This window comes from Seriola aureovittata, chromosome 11 (genome assembly GCF_021018895.1).
Source record: "Seriola aureovittata isolate HTS-2021-v1 ecotype China chromosome 11, ASM2101889v1, whole genome shotgun sequence".
Classification (NCBI taxonomy): domain Eukaryota; kingdom Metazoa; phylum Chordata; class Actinopteri; order Carangiformes; family Carangidae; genus Seriola; species Seriola aureovittata.
The window spans coordinates 7,634,981-7,655,913 of record NC_079374.1 but is presented as its reverse complement, the minus strand read 5'-3'; the positions used below and the strand labels follow the sequence as shown (position 1 = coordinate 7,655,913).

The following is a 20,933-nucleotide window of genomic DNA, read 5'->3' as shown; positions in this document are numbered from 1 at the left end:
ATGGTCAGTAATATCCTGAAAAAATACACACAAAATAAACAGCAGTATGTGTGTTCATAGTAATGAAGGAAAATGTCAGAGTACACCAGTTTATATCACTGTGATATACAACATATCAGGCTCTTGTACAGGGGTAATACTTATTAGTGGAATCGATTCATCGTTGTTTTGGCTCTTCTCGTTGGATTTGTTGACAACGGATTTGTTGGTTGGAAAGTGGGCACCAGTCAGTCTGCTGAGCTTCAGGCAGACAGGCAGACGTATCTCTCAGAGCAGCAGTGTGAAATGCCTCAGCTCTCTGACATGATACCTGTCTGTCCGTCTGAACTCTGGTACTGAAGAATCTGTGAGCCACTGATAATGCACCCTGAGGTGTGCTAACAACACAAATGAGACTCAGAGTGACCGCAATATGAGACAAAGTGACCTCAGTGAGACTCAAAAAGTCACGCAGAGATTAGAAAATAACCACAGACACTGAAAATGACCACAGACAGATGCACAGCGACCACAATATGAGACAAAGTGGCCGCAAAGAGACACAGTAATTGTTTTGTGTCTCTGAATCTGTGTCTCTTGTGTCTTGTCTTTAATATGTTTGTGCCCAGGAGCTCATCATCTCATGATCCGTCCGTGGTGTGAAGCTAGAGAGAAGGGATCTTACCAGACCTCTGCAGCCCGCTCCTCGTCTCTGAGGAGAGCAGTGCTAAATCAGTGGAGCACTCGTTAAGTCATAGATTCAGTTCTGGCTCAAGGAAACTGTGAAATGATCCTTTAACCTGACGCCTCCTGACAACATGGACAGGTGAGTTGACTGTAAATACAGAGAGAGGTACAACAGAGGCTACTGACAGCTGAGAACAGTGTGTGTGTGTGTGTGTGTGTGTGTGTGTGTGTGTGTGTGTGTGTGTGTGTGTGTGTGTGTGTGTGTGTGTGTGTGTGTGTGTTGTAGTCAGTATTTACTGTTTTAAAATAGATTTTATCCGTTTTTTTGCCAACACAAAACCTGGCAATGAATCAACCTGCTGTACACACACACACACACACACACACACACACACACACACACACACACACACACACAGACAGACAGACAGACACAGGTAACGAGCTGGTGTCGGATATTTCTGTCCTCTAAAATCCATCCAACTGTGGTTCTTTTATTTTTATTGGATGCAATTTAAGCCTCTCACTCTCCCTCTCCCCCTCTCCTCCTCTGTATGTTTGTGTGTGGCGCATGCGCATTCCTGCCGCTCGGCTCTCGGTGCGGCGCAGGGCGCGCGGCTCTCCGCTGCTCCGACAGAGTTGATCAGTGTCCGGAGTGATACCTGATGGATGGATGATCAATGCCCAATCAATCAAACCCCCGCTCGGACTCATAGACAGGAGACCCAGGCACGTTCAGTAAGCTATTGATTACTGATTAATGATCGGCAGCTGACAGAGTATGTGAGCGGAGTTCAGCGCTTCAAACCAACAGGACTCTACTTTCTTCATCCATCCATCACCTACTCCTCCACCTCCTCCGGTAAGTCACCTTCCTCCTTCTCCTCCTCTTTTATTCCTCCTCCTTTTCTCCTTCTTTCTTTTATTTTTTCCTTGTTAGTTGAAGGTTATGAAACGGACCGAGCAGCAGCAGCAGCAGAGGCTTTAAACCGCGAACACCGGAGACGGTCTGTCCGCTGGTTTTCGTCCGGATCACTTTCAGGTTGTTTGTCAGCCACAAAAATAAGTCTGATTCTTTTAAACGTTCGTGTTTTCTGTCTGTATTTTTAGATAATGATCAGACCCGTGTGTCTGTATTGTGCGTCTCTGTGGAGTTTTGTCCACATCAGTTTCTCTCTCTGTGGCTGAAAAGATAAATAATCTTCTGTCTGTCTGTCGGACAGTGGGGGGAGAAGTACCCGCATCTTCTTCTGAAGTAACATCAGTAAAAATAGCAGTGGAGGACTCAGATTCTTTACTGAAGTAAAAAGTACCAATACCTCACTGTAAACATGTTACCTAAGTGAAAGTTTTCAGGAAAATGTATTTGAAGTTTAAAAAGTGAAAATACAGAATGCGGAGAAATGGTCTTTGTGACTGTAACCTACTGTTTATCTAATGATACAAGCCTATATTCTATTATTTGTATATCACTAGATAATTATTACTCTTAGTCGTAGTTGGTTGAGGTTGACCAAATTTTACTTATTTTATATAAGTCTGCAACTAGGCTAATGATAATTTTCATTATGGGTTAATATGCTGGTTATTTTCTTGATTAATCCCTCTTTTATTTGGTTTTAAAAAATGTAAGAAACTGGTGAGGATTGTCCATTTGACAGGTTGCACCGTCACTTATCTGCTCAGCAGTCAAAATAATTCAGTTTACTGTCAATTATGACGAGGAAAAGTCGTAAGTATGTATATATATATATATATATATGTATTTTTTTTTTTTTTTCATACAGTTTATCACAGTTTTGTATTCAGAATCTTATTTTGTAAAGTTTGTAAATTAAAGGAGTACCTACATATACCTCAAATTTGTATTTAAGTACTGCACTCGAGTAAATACTAGTAAAGGTACTAACTAAAAAACACTCCATTACAAGTAAAAGTCCAGTAAAATGTGAAATACATGTGTTAATCTGTATGTATCATAATAATCTGTAAAGTAACTAAAAACTACAGGTTTCTGTAAAAAGTACAAAACAGTTTATGGAGAGGTTGAAATTAGCTCCACTTTGACCAGCAACAGCATCAATTCATCAGTGATTTTCATATATAATAATGTAACATCAATGAAACATGAAAACTGTAGCCTACTTTTACTTTTCATACTTCAAATGCATTTCAACAATAATATTTATGTGTTTACTTATTTTCATAAAAAAATGTAATTTAACATGTTAATAAATGAACTTCAGAGGTTCTGTAATGAGGATTTTATTACTTTAGGACAGAGCCTGTTTACAATCCTTATGCTAATCTAAGATAACATATTTACATATGAGAGTGGTGTCTCTTTTCTGCTTTAACTCTCATGTTACTGCATCAGAACACTGTGGAACAGAAACTTCATTTTTCATACTTAAATTACATTTTGCTGTCACTTCCTGAGACCTCCCTGTGTTTCAGTCTCTGACATTTAATCAGTTTTTTTCACTTAATTCTCAGTTGTTCATGTAGAACTGCTACAACGTCAATAAATCAATTGGCAGATACACTTAAAATAAAGCAGCATCTTTTTTTGATAATTTGAGTTAATTATGTGGATAATCTTTCAAGTAAAAATAAAAAACATTAGATCGCTTCATGTTCTCAAACCTGAGGATCTTTTATTGTCTCACATTATAGTAAATTGAATATTTTCAGGTTCTGAACATAACGAGACACCTGATGAGGTCTTTCACCGTGTTCTGCTGTTTTAACTTTACTCAGCACTTTCTGAGGTGGTTTTTATTCTTGTCTGTGCTTTTATACTGAGTTTCATTTATTAGCATTGTTTTCTGAATGAAATTGAATGCAGGTTGTAGGGGAGAGAGGTGCAGCAGACTGACACACTGTAACTGACAGTTTGTTTTCACATGGAGAAGAGTTGGTTCGGCCTCTGCTCATTAATTCATTTACATCAAAACATTAGAAAACTGTACTGAAAGATAAAAACTACCTGATTCTTTACAAATCAGGGCTGAAGTAGAGACAGACAGACAGTATAATCTTGTGTGTGTATTGAACATGCTTCATTATTGTCAGATAATCCGTTACAAAGCCCACACACACACACACACACCACACACACACACACACACACACACATACACACAGTCTGAATCGTCCAGAGTTGTCCTCTCGGTCTCTCTCTCCTTCTGTCATGGAGATGTTGTTCATTTTCACATAGGTGACAAAATGACAGGCTCTTGGTGTGTGTGTGTGTGTGTGTGTGTGTGTGTGTGTGTGTGTGTGTGTGTGTGTGTGTGTGTGTGTGTGTGTGTGTGTGTGTGTGTGTGTGTGTGTGTGTGTGTGTGTGTGTGTGTGTGTGTTGATCCGTCTGATAATGATGTCTAATCAGGTGGACTGTAGCGCTCCTCTGTAGATTGAGCGGAAAAAGACCTGAAAACTGATTTATCCCTAAAATATCTCCTTTCCTTTCCTTTTCTATCTCCACCTTTGCTTATCTCCTTCTCTCCTTTCCTATCTCCCCTTTCCTTCTCTACTTCTACCTTCGCATCTTTACCTCCTTTTCTCCCCGTCCTCCATTTTTCCTACTTTTCCTTTGTGACCTGGAAACTTAGTGCCGCCATCGCTGCAGTTGTCCCTCCATCTCTTTCCTTTTCTTCCTTCCCAGCAGAAGAAGTTTCCTCCTGTTAAGGTGCTGGTCTTTGTTTGGGTGTTTTGACCTTCACTCTGTGTGTCTCCGGCCTCTGTGAGTCTAATTAACACTAATCAACTTAATTAAAGTAGAAGAAGAAGTAGAAGAGGGAAGCTGACAGAGACACATTCACACTGAGCTGATCGTCCAATCAGAAGAAAGAACCAGAGGAAAGGGCGGTCATTTAATCATTAAATCAATCATTAAATTAAACTGTACTTATAAACCATAGCTCGTCAGTAGCCAATACTAACCCGCTACCATAACAACCCATTGTCAGGCCATATTAACTGGTTGTTAGTGAGGATTAAAAGGCTACAAGTCTCTACTAACTAACTGTTGGAGCACACACGCCTTCTGTTAGACTACATCTCTGTGAGGTGCGCCTCCCCAGTGCAGCGTGGGACAGTTGAAGGAGGCGAGGAGTGAGAGATATGAGGCAGAGATACTGTGTGAGGTGAAAGACACAGGTACATGCAGTTGTTCATGCTGTTGCTGCTGCAACTGCTGACAGTGTTGGTAAGCTGGTCAAACCAGCCGACCAAAACAGCTACACAGCTCAAGGCAATAAAGATATTTTAAACCCATCAGTTTGAGGAAGCGCTCACAGTGTCAGATAATGAAAACCTACAAACCTGCTGTTAGAAATACAAACTCGTTGCTAGACACTTAACCTGCTGTTGAACCATACGAACTTGCTGGTAGACTGAAATAGTTTTTCTGTAGTGTTTGCATTTGATTTCTTTCTGTTCTGTGTCGTCTTCACTGCAGCCAACATGAAAATGTGCCCAAACGATGGACACAGTATCGTTTTTAGGAATAAGCTGCTCGGGTTGAGGCACGTGACTGAGGCATGAGGTTGTGGTTTTTTTAAATGGATGTGAACGCATACGAACATTTTAACCAAATTAACCGACATGAGCAACATTAAGTCGATTTTGATAGTTTTTCGGTTAATTACCCAGCTTAGCCTGTAGTGGTTAGGCTGTAGTGACCTACTGTAAAAACACACTTAGTTAGACTGTACTAACTACAGCACTACAGTACTAGACTGTACTAACTAGTTGTCAGACTGTACCTCCTGTTAGAGCAGACTAACTAGTTAGACTGCACTAATCTGGTGTTGGACTGTATTTACCTGCTATTAGACGGCACTAACTAGTTGTTAGACTCACCTGCTGTTAGTTTGGACTAAGTTGTACTAATGAGCTGCTGGATTTTACTTAAGACTGTTAGACTGTATTAAGTGATTGTTAGTCAGTAGAAACCAGCAGTTTGACTGAACTAACTAGTTTTTGACTGTACTAACCGGCTTGTAAACTGACTAAAGGGACATTAGGAAGCACCAACGAGCTAAAACTGTGTGTGTGTAGTTTTAAGTCCACGCTGACAGCCCGTTAGTTTACATTTTCCAGTTGTACAGTAAAGGTAGATTTATCCTACTGTAACGCTCTCTCTCGCTCTCCTCCACACAAATCAATTTTACCTATTTATAGAGCATGACAACATTACTAAACACTGTGTGCGTGTGTGTGTGTGTGTGCGCGCGCGCGCGCATGTGTGTGTGTGTGTTTGTGTGTGTGTTCATGCGTGTCTGTGTGTGTGTGTGTGCGCGTTTGTGCCAGGTCTCCAGCAGTGGGCAGATTGAGAAGCAGCATGTTGTTACGTCAGGACAGATTAGTTTGGAAACCTACAGAGAAACACACACACACACACACACACACACACACACACACACACACGGATGCAAGCAAAAACTGTTGTTTCTGTACTAAATCTGTCCTTGCTTTGTGTACTGTGGCAGGCAGGTGTAATGAGCTCATTGTAACAACTTTATTGCTGTTCTGTTAAAACAGGAAGGATGTGAACGTTGCATCAATATTTAATTAAATGTAATCAACGGTTTAATCGTGTGTGGGGAAACAACAGGTTTGGTCTTCAGTTGCTCACAAGCTCCTGGTCGCTCTCGATTTTGTGACTCAGAAGATTTTTAAAGACATGGTTGGAAATTTTGGAAAATTCATGAATTTGCTTTCTTGCAGACAATAAGATAAGAAGATTGATTCCACTTTTAACTGTGTAAAACATAAAGCTGGACCCAGCAGCTAGTTAGCTTAGCATAAAGACTGGAAACAGAGGGAAACAGCTAGCCTGGCTCTGTCCAAAGGTAACCGCAGCTACCAACACCTCTAAAACTCACTAATTAACTATTATATATCATATAGCACTTTTCCTTTGACAAAATCAAATAGATACTTGACTTAGTTTTGTGCTCGCTCAGTAATTTTGTTGCTGATGACACTCCACACACACTACTTGTGTTAACAACTGTGTATAACAGCTGTGTTTTCCCCCAGAGATGCTTTTCTACTTTCTCACTGCAGCAGTAAAACTCAGAGTATTGCAGTATGTGGAGTACAGTGTGTGTGTGTGTGCTTACCTAGCTAGGTGCTGCCTACAGTACAAAGAGCTAACAGCTAGCCACCTCATTACTCCCATTCTGTCTGCTGTGATTTATGGAGCTGTGTGTGTGTGTGTGTGTGTGTGTGTGTGTGTGTGTGTGTGTGTGTGTGTGTGTGTGTGTGTGTGTGTGTGTGTGTGTGTGTGTGTGTGTGTGCGCACCTGCTCTCAGGAAGTTTTAATTAATTTTCCATCATGTGACAAAGAGGAAGTGATGACAGTAATGAAATGTGATTGGATGATTATTATCAAATACACAATTAGTAGCCTGATGGTGATGAGAGAGCAAGAGAGGTGTGTGTGTGCACGTGTGTGTGTGTGGGGTGGTGTTAGGAAAGTGTGTACAAAAAGGACAGAGTGTATAAAGGAAAAGTCAACTGTGTGTGTGTGTAAATAGGACGGCAGTGATGAAGTGTTTCCTCGCGACTCATGTCTCTGAGGTATTACACTCTCTCTCACACGCACACACACACACACACACGCACACGCACACAGACACAGACACACACACACACACACACACACTCACACAGACACACACTACTGAGATTGTGAAGGTCACACATACACACAGTTACACACTGTGTCATCAGACGGGCGGCTGTAGCAAGTAGTCAGCAGACAGTCAGACCATGACGTCTACAAGAAATTACAGTTTTATTCATCTTAACTGCAATAGCAAATAAGTTTTGTAGGAAACATAATCACTGGCTGGTTTATGTTGTTTCTGAATAAATGAAGTGCTACATTCATTAACAGCAGCAAGGTCATCAGGACATGGATGGGGAGGATGTTGGGCGTACAGAGCAAACGACTGTCACACAAGTGACTGGGGTTTACAACCACAGGCCCGTCTGTGGTTTGGTTTAGGCAACACGAGTGCTTTGGTTACGGTTAGGGAAAGATGGTGGTTTTGGTTAAATGTAAATAAACATGTTGTCTAAAGTTACTGTGAACTTTTCCTGTAGTAAACCAGACCATGTTCAAGTGCTGGGAGAGCCTCAACATAACCATAAATAAGTGTAATAACGCTGTAGTCACTACAAGTGGATATTGCATGGTCAGCAAGATCAGATATTTTGGTAGAAAACAAATTTGTCATATCTGACATTTAAATATGAGTCAGTGGCCAGTTAGCTTACGATCATGAAGTCGTCTGACAGAATCAATATCAATACACCTCAATAACAACAACTGTACGATCGGCTATACTCACATTTAAAATGAGAGTGACGTGATCACAGACAGGCTAAGAGCTGACAGGAAGTTACTTCTTTTAAACAATATGTTCGTCCGTCTCTCAACACCCTCTGACTTCCCTCCTTTCTGTGGCACTCAGCTTCAAGCCCATTGGTTCCCACTGAGGATGAAAGTCTTTAAAAACAGCTCACAAATGTACAGTTTCATTTTTAAATACTCAAAATAACATAACTCCTAAACCAGCCGGTCACTGTAGTTTTCAGCAATTGTTACCCAAAGAGGAAGACATTTGTGAACTTGTTAGGCAATATTTTCACTGGCAGATTAATCCACATTCGGTGCTCTAGTGACTTTTTATGGCAGCAGGACGGTGTATGTGTGATTTAATCAAAATAAACTAGTGTGTGTTCATTGTATGAACATGTTTTTAATAGATTTTGGACAATGACCGAGCCTTTGTGGTACAAAGGAATAAGATTAAACTTTGGATCTAAACACTAGAATCAGTTCATTCTTGGTTTTTGTCTTTCTGTGGCATTTTTCAAAGGAAGAAAAACACAGAATATCACCACACTTATCCATAAATTCTACTCATCCAACATCATTGTTTTCCACAAGTTTTCCTTGTCAACAGGAAAACATGTGACCAGTGCTTTTGGATTCATCCACTTACGGAGTATTTCCAATTTCTCAGTTTTCGAGTGTGCAAAATGCTGGCGTAGCATGTGCAGAGAGCCAGAAACGTAAAGAAAAGGATTTGCTGTCAGATGTACTTGAGCTTAGCGTAGACATGTCTCAGATTTTTAGACAGTTTCTGTGTGTCAGCAGGAAAATTACAGGAAAGGTAATCCTGTCTAACACAAAGTCACATAGAAAACAAAGTTTCAAAGAGACTAAGACACAATTTTACTCTCCACAACCCCATGTCGTCTGTGGTGTCACTCTGTCAAGCTTCCGTTTGAAGCCTGAAAGACCGTTACAGAGTAGAAACGAGTGAATGTGTCTTAACTTAAACCACCTGCCTACCAAGGTGTGTGTTTCTGTCTGTTGGTCTCATGTTTCTTCTTCCATTAGTTGAGTGGAGCAGCCGTTGAATGTTTGATGAGTCAGCATGTTGAAAAGGAAGTGACGTCGTAGCCGTCTTCTCGTCTTTCGGGCCGGGTTCATATTTTCTGGCCCCATCTTCAAGTCCTCATCCTCTACTGTGAATACTGCTGATGCTCGCCACGGTGTGCGCACACAGTGTGTTTGTAGCACTGAGGTTCTGAGTGGAAACATTCAGTGATGAAACCTCTGTGACATTTGTTTGTTTACGTGCTGATGATGCATTAAATATATATATATATATATATATATAAAAAATAAAACAAGACCAAGGGGCGTGTAAATGGTATTTGAGCTAAATGCTAACATCAGGAAGCTAATACACTCACAGTGATTTTGCTAACATGCTGACGTTTAGCAGGTTAACCATGCGCTCCCTCTTCAACATGTTTGCATTTGCTAATTAGCACGAGATACAAAGTACAACTAAGGTCGATGGGAACGTCATTAGCTTTGTAGGTATTTGTTCATGAACCAAAGTACTGGGCAAATTAAAATTGTGACAGCGCTAGATGAAAAGTCAGAGGATCACGTTACATTAGTGTGATTAAATTTCATCCTGAGGGGGCCTTGAAAGCCTGTACCAGATTTCCTGGCAATCTGTCCAACAGTTGAGATACTTAAGTCTGGACCAAAGTGGATATAAACTCAGATATTCAGCTGTTGGGCCAGCTCCAGTCTGGATACTGCAGCCAGATTTGGCTACATTTTAGGGACATGGACCTGCTTATTCATGCAGGCAGCCAATCATGTGGCAGAACTGCAATGCATAAAATCATACAGTTCACATCAAACATCAGAATGAAGGAAACGTGACCTCAGTGACTTTGATCGTGACATGAAACCACACGTGGCTGGTTTGAGTGTTTCTGAAACTGCTCATCTCCTGGGATTTTAATTCTCAAAGTCTCAAGACTCTAACTGGTTTCACGAACTTGACAATGAGTTCAGTGCGCCTGAGCGGCCTCCCCAGCCACCAGATCTGAATCCAACAGAGCACCTTTGGGATGTGGTGGAACGACAGCTTGTCAGCATGAATGTGCAGCTGACAAATCTGCAGCAATGATGCGATGCAGTCGTGTCAACATGGAGCCTCAGAGGAAAGTTTCCAACATTAAGGAACTGAGGCTGTTCTGAGAGTAAAGACAGGCCCTACTCAGTATTAGCATGTTGTTCCTAATATAGTGCTCAGTGAGTGCATTTGGTCTGGCTTAGTCTGGCTTAAGGGCAACACACATAAGCGTTGTTGCGTCGTATCATGTGATTCCCGTAACACACACTCGACGTGACGTGAACACAGGGAGGGACAAACAAAATGGCAGTTTAACAGGAGCATCTCAGGAGAGGCCACCGGCTAATAATAAACCTGGGTGCCAGTGGCCTATAGCCTCATATTAACCTCTGCTTTAGCATTAGCCTCACTACCGACTAGTATCAGAAAACGCTAGAAAGTTTAGATGTCTTAAAATAGCCGCACCATGAAGTGAATGTTTTCCTGGATTATGTGCGTGTTTCTTGAATGTTGGTGTTTTGACACACGTCATGTGCCACCTGTGTGTTGATCTTTAGAGTCCAGCAGATCCAGACTGATGTTGGACCCAGATTTTTTGTGCCTGTGATCAGAGTACAGCTTTGGACTTAAGATAAATAATCTATCCATCTTCTCCATCTCTTTGACCTGATTAGAGTTTTGGGTTGCTGGACCCTTTCCCAGTATGCACTGGGCCATTAGTGCCAGGTTATTCTGGAGTATACTACTCTACATACAAGTCTGTGTACTACTAGAATAGAGTTTCTCAAGTGTGTATCTTATGCAGACTGATGTTCACCTCAGTGACACGCACTCTCTCGCTCTCGCTCTCTCTCTCTCTCTCTCTCTCACACACTCACACACACACACACATCGAGTCACAGGGAGGTCAGAGGTTGGACAAGTTCACTGTTTTACTCTGAGAGACACTTCAGCAGGGAGGGGGTGAAGTCAGACGACTTTCTGTAGATGTGTGTCCAGAAGAATGTGAGTGGTAATCTCTATTATTAGACCACAGATTATACTAACTCAGCTACAACACACACACACACACACACACACACACACACACACACATACACTCTCTGTCTCTCTCTCTCTCTCTCTCTCTCTCTCTCTCTCTCTCTCTCTCGCTCTCTCTCTTATCTGTGGATTATAATCCCAATCCCACAATCCCCTTCTGGATCAACCAATCATGTCCCACAAAATCCTGCACAGCCTGCTGGGTAACCTACATGCAGTGGGTTGTATACATGTTTGTGTGTGTGTGTGTTAATCCCTGATAGACTGTAATAGAAGAACATCTGGTTTATCTCTGTGAGTCTGAAGCTTCCTGTTCAGGCAGGAAACAGAAACAGTCACAAACATCATCTTGAATTATTTACACACACACATTACTAGAATAAAACATTTTTTCGGGTCTTCACCAGCACTCATGGAGATTTTTCTGCCTTCCTCGGGTCATAGTGTATTTTGACCAGTGTTGAGTAGCGACATATCACTGAATTTAAAAAAAATAATAGTAACTTGTCTTACACACTCAGCATGATTAAATCTATCTACAGATTCCCCGTGATGTTCAGGTCAGAGGACTGTGAGTCGTTGCTTTGCGTAGTCTGTGGGGGATTTTGAGGTCTGTAGTAGAAGCCAGCCTCTTTTCACTGTCACTTTCTTTGACTGACTGCAGGACATTTGCATCCACAATCTGTGCCACTGGCTGCCACAAAAGCCCAAAGCAGATCATTTCCACCTCCATACCAACATGACTACAGTTAGCAAAGAGAGGGTTACTAAGTCCTGACTTAGAAGGATTCCCCTTTTTCACATGCTACAATTATTATTTCATTTTTTTCATATTTTTTCAGAGCATTATCATTTGAAGAAAGGCTCATTTTAATGTGTCTTTCCTGCAGGGGTTGTATTTGCTTCTTTACAACTCAAAAATCATATTAGCCCTGTGCTGCCCAGACTTCTGCATACAGCTGTATATCCTGTCTTCTTCCTCTTTGAGTTCATTGTCAGTTGTCAGACAGTGAGGTGGGTCATTAGTGCCGGGGGCCCTTCGAGTCTGCACCTTCGTTAGCGGTATCAGTTAGCGCAGGAGAACAGTTCAGTCCTGGATTTTAGTGGGAAAGTTTCACCTTGAACAGGAAGTGTCGGGTCCTGATGGAGCAGAGCAGCTATTTAAAGACGGAACAGAAGTCGCAGTGTCCTGAAGTGAAGGTTGGACGGGCAGAATAACCTCACCGTACCTCCCGCCGTGTGTGCGTGTCTGTGTGTGTCTAATCCCTGCTGCGGTATATGTAAACCATACAACATGATGTCAGTCGTGCACATGAGAGGATTAAAATTCACACAATCATACTCTACATCGCTTCCTGAGTGTGATCCAAATTAAATCCCAGATTCTGTCAAACTGTATCTGTTCACACTGAGAGCTACAGACATGGAATCAGTCATCAGTAATCACTCATTAATAATAACCACGCTGAATCGTATTAACTGAGCAGATTACTGTAACCTCATCTTTAAATGAGAGGATTGTTAAATTACTCCCTTCAATATTGAAGATTGACCCACTGACAAAGAAATGCTGAAATTGACAGTTGTGTTGTTTTAGATGCATTTTTTTTATGAATTATGAAATTTGTATATTTTCTTGTGACTTTATCACAATAAAAGCCACCTCATGTTTCCCCATGTGACACGAAGGCAGTTGTAAATATCAGCAGGAACTTAATACAGTTCTGACGTGTGTGTAGGAGAGTGAACAGTATATCAGAACATCATAGGACCCCCAGACTGAAAGCTGTGGTTTTTTAGGTCTCTTTTCCGTTGCGTCACTTTGCATGTTTTCTTCAGTTTTTAATTTTTGTTTGTCTGTTATTTCCTCTTTCTTTATGGTTGTTTTTGTCTTTCGTCTCTTTGTGGTCGTTTTGTGTCTTTGTCAGTTGTTTGTACCAGGTCTGAATTAATTGTGTATTTCATGTGTACAGCGTTTTTTGCATTAGCGATCTTAGCTTTGTGCCGTTTATGTGGATCATGTGGATTATGTGGACGAATACATTTTACTTATTTATTTACTTTACTTAGTTTTGCATCTCCTTGTGGTTGTTTTGTGTCTTTTGTTGGTAAATTTTTGTCTCTTTGTTGTCATTGTGCGACACTGTTTTGTCTCTCTGTGATAGTTTTATGCCTCTTTGTGGTCATTGTGTTTTTGGTTGTTCCTTGTCCTGCGTTCCTGTGAATCCTTGGGCAACCTGAATCTGGAGTTCATCGCTAACGATACAAAAACCAAAAAACAAAAACAAAAACTTTAAATGTGTTGAAATGCAGAGTGTGTCATCCAGCCACACTGCTGACCTGACACAGAGGCCGATGAACCAGTTCACTGTTTGACAAAGATGTATAAGAAGTTTTTTTTTGTTTGTTTTTACTTCTACTTTTTCTTTTTTTTCATTTTGTTAGACAAAGAACTTTTTTAGAAACAACCTGGTCGAGGATGTGGACGGAGAACAGAGAGACCGCAGGTTACCTTTCATCTGACTGTGTGTGTGTGTGTGTGTGTGTGTGTGTGTATGTGTGTCATAGTTTCCCAGTGGACAAACCACAGTGACATCACTGGTTGTGTTACTACACAGCGCTTCCTTGACAACCAGAAAACAGACGGACAGAAAGCTGGACTGTCTTCAAACCTGTGTTTCCACCTGTCTGGCTCAGTGGGTTCTTTCCATTTAGCAAATGTTGCTCCTCAGTTCCCTCGCTACCTCACGTCTTACCCCCCCCACCCCCCCACCCCCCCCCCACCCCCCCACCCCCCCACCCCCCTCCTCCTGCCTTCAGTGAGACTGAAACCGATGTTTTTTGTTGTAATCTTTTTTAAATATCTTTTTAGATCTAATGCCGTTCTTTGCCGTTGTTTCCAACACATTCCTCCAGGTTCATTGAGTTTTCGTTTAAAGATTTCAAATTGCAACAGAAGGTGATACAGACTGTGGCCCTGACAGCGAATTGAGAAACATATTCAGCAGTTTGTCAACACATAAGCAGAAGAATGAAATACAGGAAATAGTTTATTTCAGTTATTTCACAATGCAGATATCATTTCAGTGCGTAGCGTACACAGTGTGCGGTCATGGAGTAAATATCTCCATGAGCCACAACCATGGGTGTATGTAAAGTGTACTCCACCTGCACACCTGTAACATTCTCGGACTTGCCTCCAGTCGCAGTAGAAAAACCCCGCTTGCTCTTTCCTGCAATTTGGTCATTTTCATGCGTTTTGGTAATCAGCATTGGTTGATAAGGACGTGAGTGATGCAATTTCCATGTTTTTATCAATGAATAAGCTGAAACTTTGACAACCAAAATGGATGCAGCAGTATCAGAGAGATTCTCTCTTTTTATTCCACGCCTTTATTTTTCCTCATCAGAGACCTGGCTCCTACATTCCCGTTTAAGAAAATCTAGTCAAATCAGTCAAGGTGCTGCCTCATTCATTCTTGAAGTTTTTTTTCATCAAAGTTTTTTTTAACTTCCTTGGGCTTTCACATTTTTTGGCCCGTAGAGTATCGTGTCCTGCTGTAGCTGAGCTCCTTTGAAGCACAGCTGTAGAGACTTCTGCTGCCGCTCTTAGAGTTTACATATTTCATTGGGCTGAATTGATAAAAATCCAGATAGTACAAGTCCTTTTGGGAAAAGTCTTTTCAGAAAAATGAATCTTTTTACAGCCGGTGTAATGATTGTGTGTCTTCGGGACAGTGTGTGTCACATGATCCAACGTTGGCGTGGCGATGACGCCAAAATGAGTGCATCAGCTTTTAGCGTCCTCAGGAAACTTGTTTTGTGTTTGCTGTATATTTCTGTGTGTGATTAAGTTCTCCGTGTTGGTAACACGTTTTGTTGGACAGATGTTTTTTCAGTCTGATTGTGTTTCGTTGCTGTACATTGATGTCTCTCATAGCTACAGACCATCCACACAAGACAAATTCAGCTTGGTGTCTGTATGGTGATGTATCCCAGGGATCAGACAAACATTAGATCACAGTATCTATGAACTGCACCACTGATAAAATGACTTTGTGCATCTTTTTTTACTGCAGCAGACCCGGCGAGTTTTCTCTGAGACATGCTTTAGTTCAGGTTAGAATCATCATTTAACAACATTTGTTTTGTAAGGAAAATGTGAGTTGGTTGGTGGCTGTGTCAAGAGTGAGCCAGGAAAATTAACCTTGCGTAGAAAAGTTTTATGCCCTGAATTCAGTCTGTCAGGTAGGTCTTCCTCCCAACAAGCTCCATAAATCCAGTGTTTCATTTGTGGTTTCAGGTCAGAGCTGCTCCAGTTTAGGTTTTGAGGTTAGAAAATGAAATGGTTTGCTGAGATTTGAACTTGTGGAGCCTGTTGGAGGTCACACACAGCCTGGGAGGAGGCTCTGCCCGAGAACGTCTTTTTTTTTTTTAAAGTATATTTTTTGGGGCTTTTTATGCCTTTATTGGACAGGATAGTAGAGAGACAGGAAATGGGGAGGCAGAGAGGGGGAATGACATGCAGTAAAGGCCGTCCGATGCGGGACTCGAACCGGGGCCAGCTGCAGCGAGGACTGTAGCCTCTACACATGGAGCGCCTGCTTAGACCACTACGCCACACGACGCCCCCACCGAGAACGTCTTTAAAGAGAAACGAAGCACGTGCAGATGTGGATGTATCTGTAGGGAAAAGGGTTTATTAAATCAAGATTTGATTTGATTTAACTTATCACTGGCTCTAAGAAGCATTACTTTATGGGAAAAATGGTAATATGTTTTCTTGTTTGGACCATTCTCTGCAGACATATATCAGTGTGTATCACCTCATAAACTGTGAACTAGTTTCTTCCGACTCCTGCAGGGACGAACATACAAACATCAAACTGTATCTAGTGGTTTGTTTCAGCATCTCTGGTGCTGCTGGCCACTGCTCTGTTTATTGTGTGTGTGTGTGTGTGTGTGTGTGTGTGTGTGTGTGTGTGTGTGTGTGTGTGTGTGTGTGTGTGTGTGTGTGTGTGTGTGTGTGTGTGTGTGTGTGTGTGTGTGTGTGTGTGTGTGTGTGTGTGTGTGTGTGTGTGTGTGTGTGTGTGTGTGTGTGTGTGTGTGTGTGTGTCTTTGACCACTGTCATTACCAGCTATTGGCCTCAGGGTGAGAGACAGCCACTCTTAGACCTCTCTCTCTGTCTATTCACATCTCCATTAGTTTCTTTGTCCTGTCGTCCCCCCAGGTTACTGTGTGTGTGTGTGTGTGTGTGTGTTGTAGAGTCTCTTTCAGGGAACAGGGACAGATATTAGTGCCCCCCCTCAATGTCTCCTCTTTATCTTTTACACCAACAGGACTCAGGGCTTTCGACCTATCAGCTGAGCTCCTCGTTTGTCCACTCGTCGGCATAGTGTGCGAGCAAGAAAAGATGAGATTAGACGACATATCTGATGCTGAAAACCCCCGATCTCCATGTTTAGTGATTTTCCATGTTGTCACACAAGTTGAAGGGTTGTAAAAAAAAAAATTCTTCAGGCCAGAACAACGGTTTATAAAAGCTTCCACACCCCACTGAACAATCACACACACTCTCCAGTCGCCTGTTAGTTCCTGAAAAGCTGACATACATTTGGGAAATAAAAGGTTTTCACACAACAAAAGTCAAATAGTTTTAATGGAAGTGCACCATGGTGGATGGAGCTGGCAGTAGTTCAACTGAAGTTTCTATTTTTCTACAGTCAAATAGATCTGCTCTATTAATGAAATGGTTTTCCCCTTTGAGGTATAAATAAATAAATTTAAAAAAATTACCTCAAGTGAAAAATGTAATTTTGTATTTTTGGTTTTTCCTAAAACACGTCTTGTTTGTAAATCCACCAGCACCAACCGGCTGTACACCTACGTTGACTAAAAACTACCACTCTTTCTGTACCTTTGGACAGAGCCAAGCTGGCTGTCTCCCGCTGTCTCCCGCTGTCTCCCGCTGTCTCCCGCTGTCTCCCGCTGTCTCCCGCTGTCTCCCGCTGTCCCCCGCTGTTTCCCGCTGTCTCTCGCTGTCTCCCGCTGTCCCCCGCTGTCTCCCGCTGTCTCCCATCTTCATGCTAAGCTAAGCTACCCAGTTGCTGGCTGTAGCTTTATATTTACCACACATCATTTTTTGCATCTAGCTCTTCAAATCAAATAAGCGTATTTCCCAAAATCCCCTTTAAGTTGAACTGTATTTCCAAATGATGCATTATGCCCAGACGTCACATTTCGGCGCCATGTTTACAGGTTCAGCCACACAGCCTGCGTGAGACGCCGCTCAAGCCTCGCTGCGGTGGAGCGTCATCTATCATTTTTCATAAATATTCAGTAATTTTCATAATTCAGTAAAATTCATATTCAGTCAAACCCGCAAAAAATGACACCATTCACTATAGTTTCAAAATCTAAGCTTTATCTGAATATAATAAATATACATATAATTATTTTTTTGACAATTTTAACAATTATATTAAAGGAGAAAGTGGAAGCTACATGTCTACTATATAGTCATTGTCAACTAAATATAGATTACATTTATAATGAAATGAAATCAAACCTTCTACTGTTTATGGCCACTATCAAAGGCAAAGTCTTATGAGCTTTTGACATATGAAATATGGTTTACAGGCTGGTGGCTGACAAGCAGGCAGGTGAGTCGGCAGGAACAGGCCACATGATAATAAACACAGGTACCAGGTACAGAGAAAACTCTAGGAAACAAGAACAGGTTGCAGATTCATTCGGAAAACAGGCTGGAACATAAACAAACGTTCTGACAATGAGCTGCTGGCAAGTATAAATAGTAGCTAGGGTGACGAGGGAACTGGGTTCAGGTGTGTGAGCGGGCAGGGAGACTCACGTGATTACAAACAGAAAACAGGTGAGCAAGTGGGAACGGGGACAGAGAGCAAGGTCGGGGACATCTAGTGGGCGGATGGAGAATGGCAGGTCTGGGGAAGTGAAGGGACAGAACATGTTCAGGGAGAAGTGAACAGAGGAGAAGATAGAAAGATAGATGTAGAAAGATGGAGCTTGTAGCAGCAGCGCTGCAGCAGTTCAGCGAAGTAGCTGTCATGCACAGGTGAGGTAAGCAGGCTAACTCTGAGAGAGATGAGGGACTGTATTTACCGTGTATTGACATTAAAGACACGGAGATGAGACTGAAACTCTGTGAAGTGTTTCTTTACACTCTGCTGAGTCTCTTTGAAGTCTTAGAAAATGGAAGCATTCCCTTCTTCAGGTTGCTGTGAAGCTCCGACCTGCTTTTATCACACTGAAGGAAATATTTCGGCTTTTCCTCTTCAGTCAGGAATCACATTGTTGCTTGTGTGTGTGTGTGTGTATGGGTATGAGTGTGTATGTGTGTGAGGGATTATAACCCACAGCTGCTAGCCTCTCTGATTACTGACTGCCTGGTCAGCCTGGATTAGACTCACACTCACACACACACACACACTCACACACACACACACACACACACACACACACACACACACACACACACACACACACACACACACACACACACACAAACACAAACACATTACACAACATATTACAGTAAAGGTAAATGCACATATTTCATTTCATTTTGCTGCTGAATGCTCAGTTCACTGACTTGCTCTTTCTTTGTATGCATCTTAATCTATGTATGTGTGTATGTGAGCAAGTGTGTGTGTGTGTATTTACCTATGTGTGTGTGTGTTGTGTAATTCCCAGCTCAATAGAGCAGATATATTTAATCCTTCCCTCGCTAAAGCTGATGTCAGCATCAGCTGGCTCTGTGTATGTGTGTGTGTGTGTGTGTGTGTGCATTTTGTAGCTAATTCATCACAGTGGCAGATTAACCAGCTGTCTGCAGAACATAAAGTCGACTACTAACAACCAGCTGGAAGAGAGAGAGAGAGAGGCAGTCAGGTAGAGACAGACAGGTAATGTGAAAGCAGTGGAGTCACCGGGATAATTAAACTTTCCCATTGCATTTCCATCAGTTACAGATGTTTCACCTTCCTTACAAATTTTCACACATTTTTATCTTAGTTTGGTATGTGGAAATACTCTAAATACTACAGTACCCATGAGCCTCAGCACCTGTTTATATAAAAAGTTGTAGTGAGACTGAAATTTTCAGGTTCCAGGAGCAAGAAAACCTCATGGAGTAACAGTAGTTGCTGCCTAATTAAAGGTTAATGTTATAAATGTATAAATGATAAATTATGCATTCGCTTCAGAGGACTTAAATGTCTGGCATTTAGCATAGCTGGTTCAGCTGGTACGTTGATGTTGATACTGGAGATATAGAGACCTGGATCTCTTCTCCAGTGCAGGCTGTACGACCACCAGCAGCTGCTCCACCATGTGAAATGAATATTACCATTACCTGACAGCGTCTTCTGAGCCAATACTCAGTGGTTTACCATTAATACCTTAATGAGCCAAAGTGAGGTGAATTTTGATACAGTATGTACAGTAGTGATGTACGTAGGTCATGAAAAAAAATGTGTGTGTGTATGTGTCGGTCCGGGGAGAGGTCATGTGACTTGGCAGAGCTGACACGACAACAGATGGACACGGTCATGGACTGACTAACACACGCACACACACACGCAGTACACTGGAAGCACACACATATGTCATATGTCATCCTTCCTCTCTCCTCTTGCTCATTATTTCATCACTTTCCCTGTGAGTGTTTGATGCTTAGCATGCTCTGAATCCGGTGTCATTCAGGCCTCATACCTGTCTATCCGTCCACCCGTCTGTCCTCCTGTCTGTCCTTCAGCGAGTGTCTCTTTGTGGTCGTTACTTTGGTCTTTTGGATGTCCAGCGTCACCTTTTATATCGGCATTGCATGGAGTCGTGCTGTGTTGGATCGCTGCTGTCATTGCTGTGGTGTTTCTCAGTATTACTTTGCTAACGTCTTGGAGAAAATAAAAACAATTGTCTCTGCTATTGACAGATATGGTGTTTGTAGGAAATCCCATTCGTATTTATACCTTGTCATAGCAGGTCACAACTGAAAGTGACACAGCGAAATTCATCAGTGTGTTAGCTAAATACTTGGCTCTGGAAGTTTGATGAGATAGTGACTACTCACACGGATACTTGGTGAACTGCTGTAGCTCACTTTCTATATTCTCTGTCGAGCAACAAACATGTTCTGTCCCATTTTACAAATAAAATCTGACACAAAACATTGAACAGCTTGGAGTTTTTTTTATAATCATCCATCCAAATGAGCACACCAGAAATGATGTACATAATTATTACATAATTAGCAATGAAACATGAAATGGACTATATTCAACCTTATCTAAAACACATAACAACACTTCTTTCCTGTGCTGTGCAGTTAACCGCCCCCTGGCATTTTGTTCGTAGGACTGTACATGATTTCAGTTACAGTTACTGTAGAGGGGGAAAAAATCTCAGAGCTCGTAAGGTTTTAATTCATCATTATGTGTGAGCATCTGGTGTATTGTTGAACTGGTTCTTACTTATGTCACCTATAAATTAATATTGAAGGTTTCCAACATCAGTGTTTTCTCCTTTTTCCTCAGGGATGAAGACTCCTCTCAGCCCCTCTCAGCTCCTGGAGAGTGGGCAGATCTTTGCCTTTGGGGGGATGTGTCAAGAGCTGATGGACACACCCACACCTACAAGCATCAGTCTTTCCGTCCAGCACGCTCCGTCTCCAGGTGACTGACATGTTCCTGCACCAGTGCTCTGCATTATCTCCTGTCATT

The 20,933-nt window shown here is 41.9% G+C and overlaps 1 protein-coding gene across 2 annotated transcripts in view; it reads left to right on the top strand.

Annotated features, from left to right (window-relative positions):
- Positions 1 to 1,270: 1,270 nt before the first annotated feature.
- Positions 1,271 to 20,933, top strand: part of znf385b (zinc finger protein 385B) — a 56,357-nt gene continuing 36,694 nt past the window's right edge. For both annotated transcript variants that reach the window (XM_056389965.1, XM_056389964.1), the window contains exons 1-2: positions 1,271 to 1,528; positions 20,748 to 20,885. In XM_056389965.1, the coding sequence (XP_056245940.1) occupies positions 20,750 to 20,885 (136 nt within the window). In that variant the 5' untranslated portion in view covers positions 1,271 to 1,528; positions 20,748 to 20,749. The remainder of the gene's footprint in view (positions 1,529 to 20,747; positions 20,886 to 20,933) is intronic.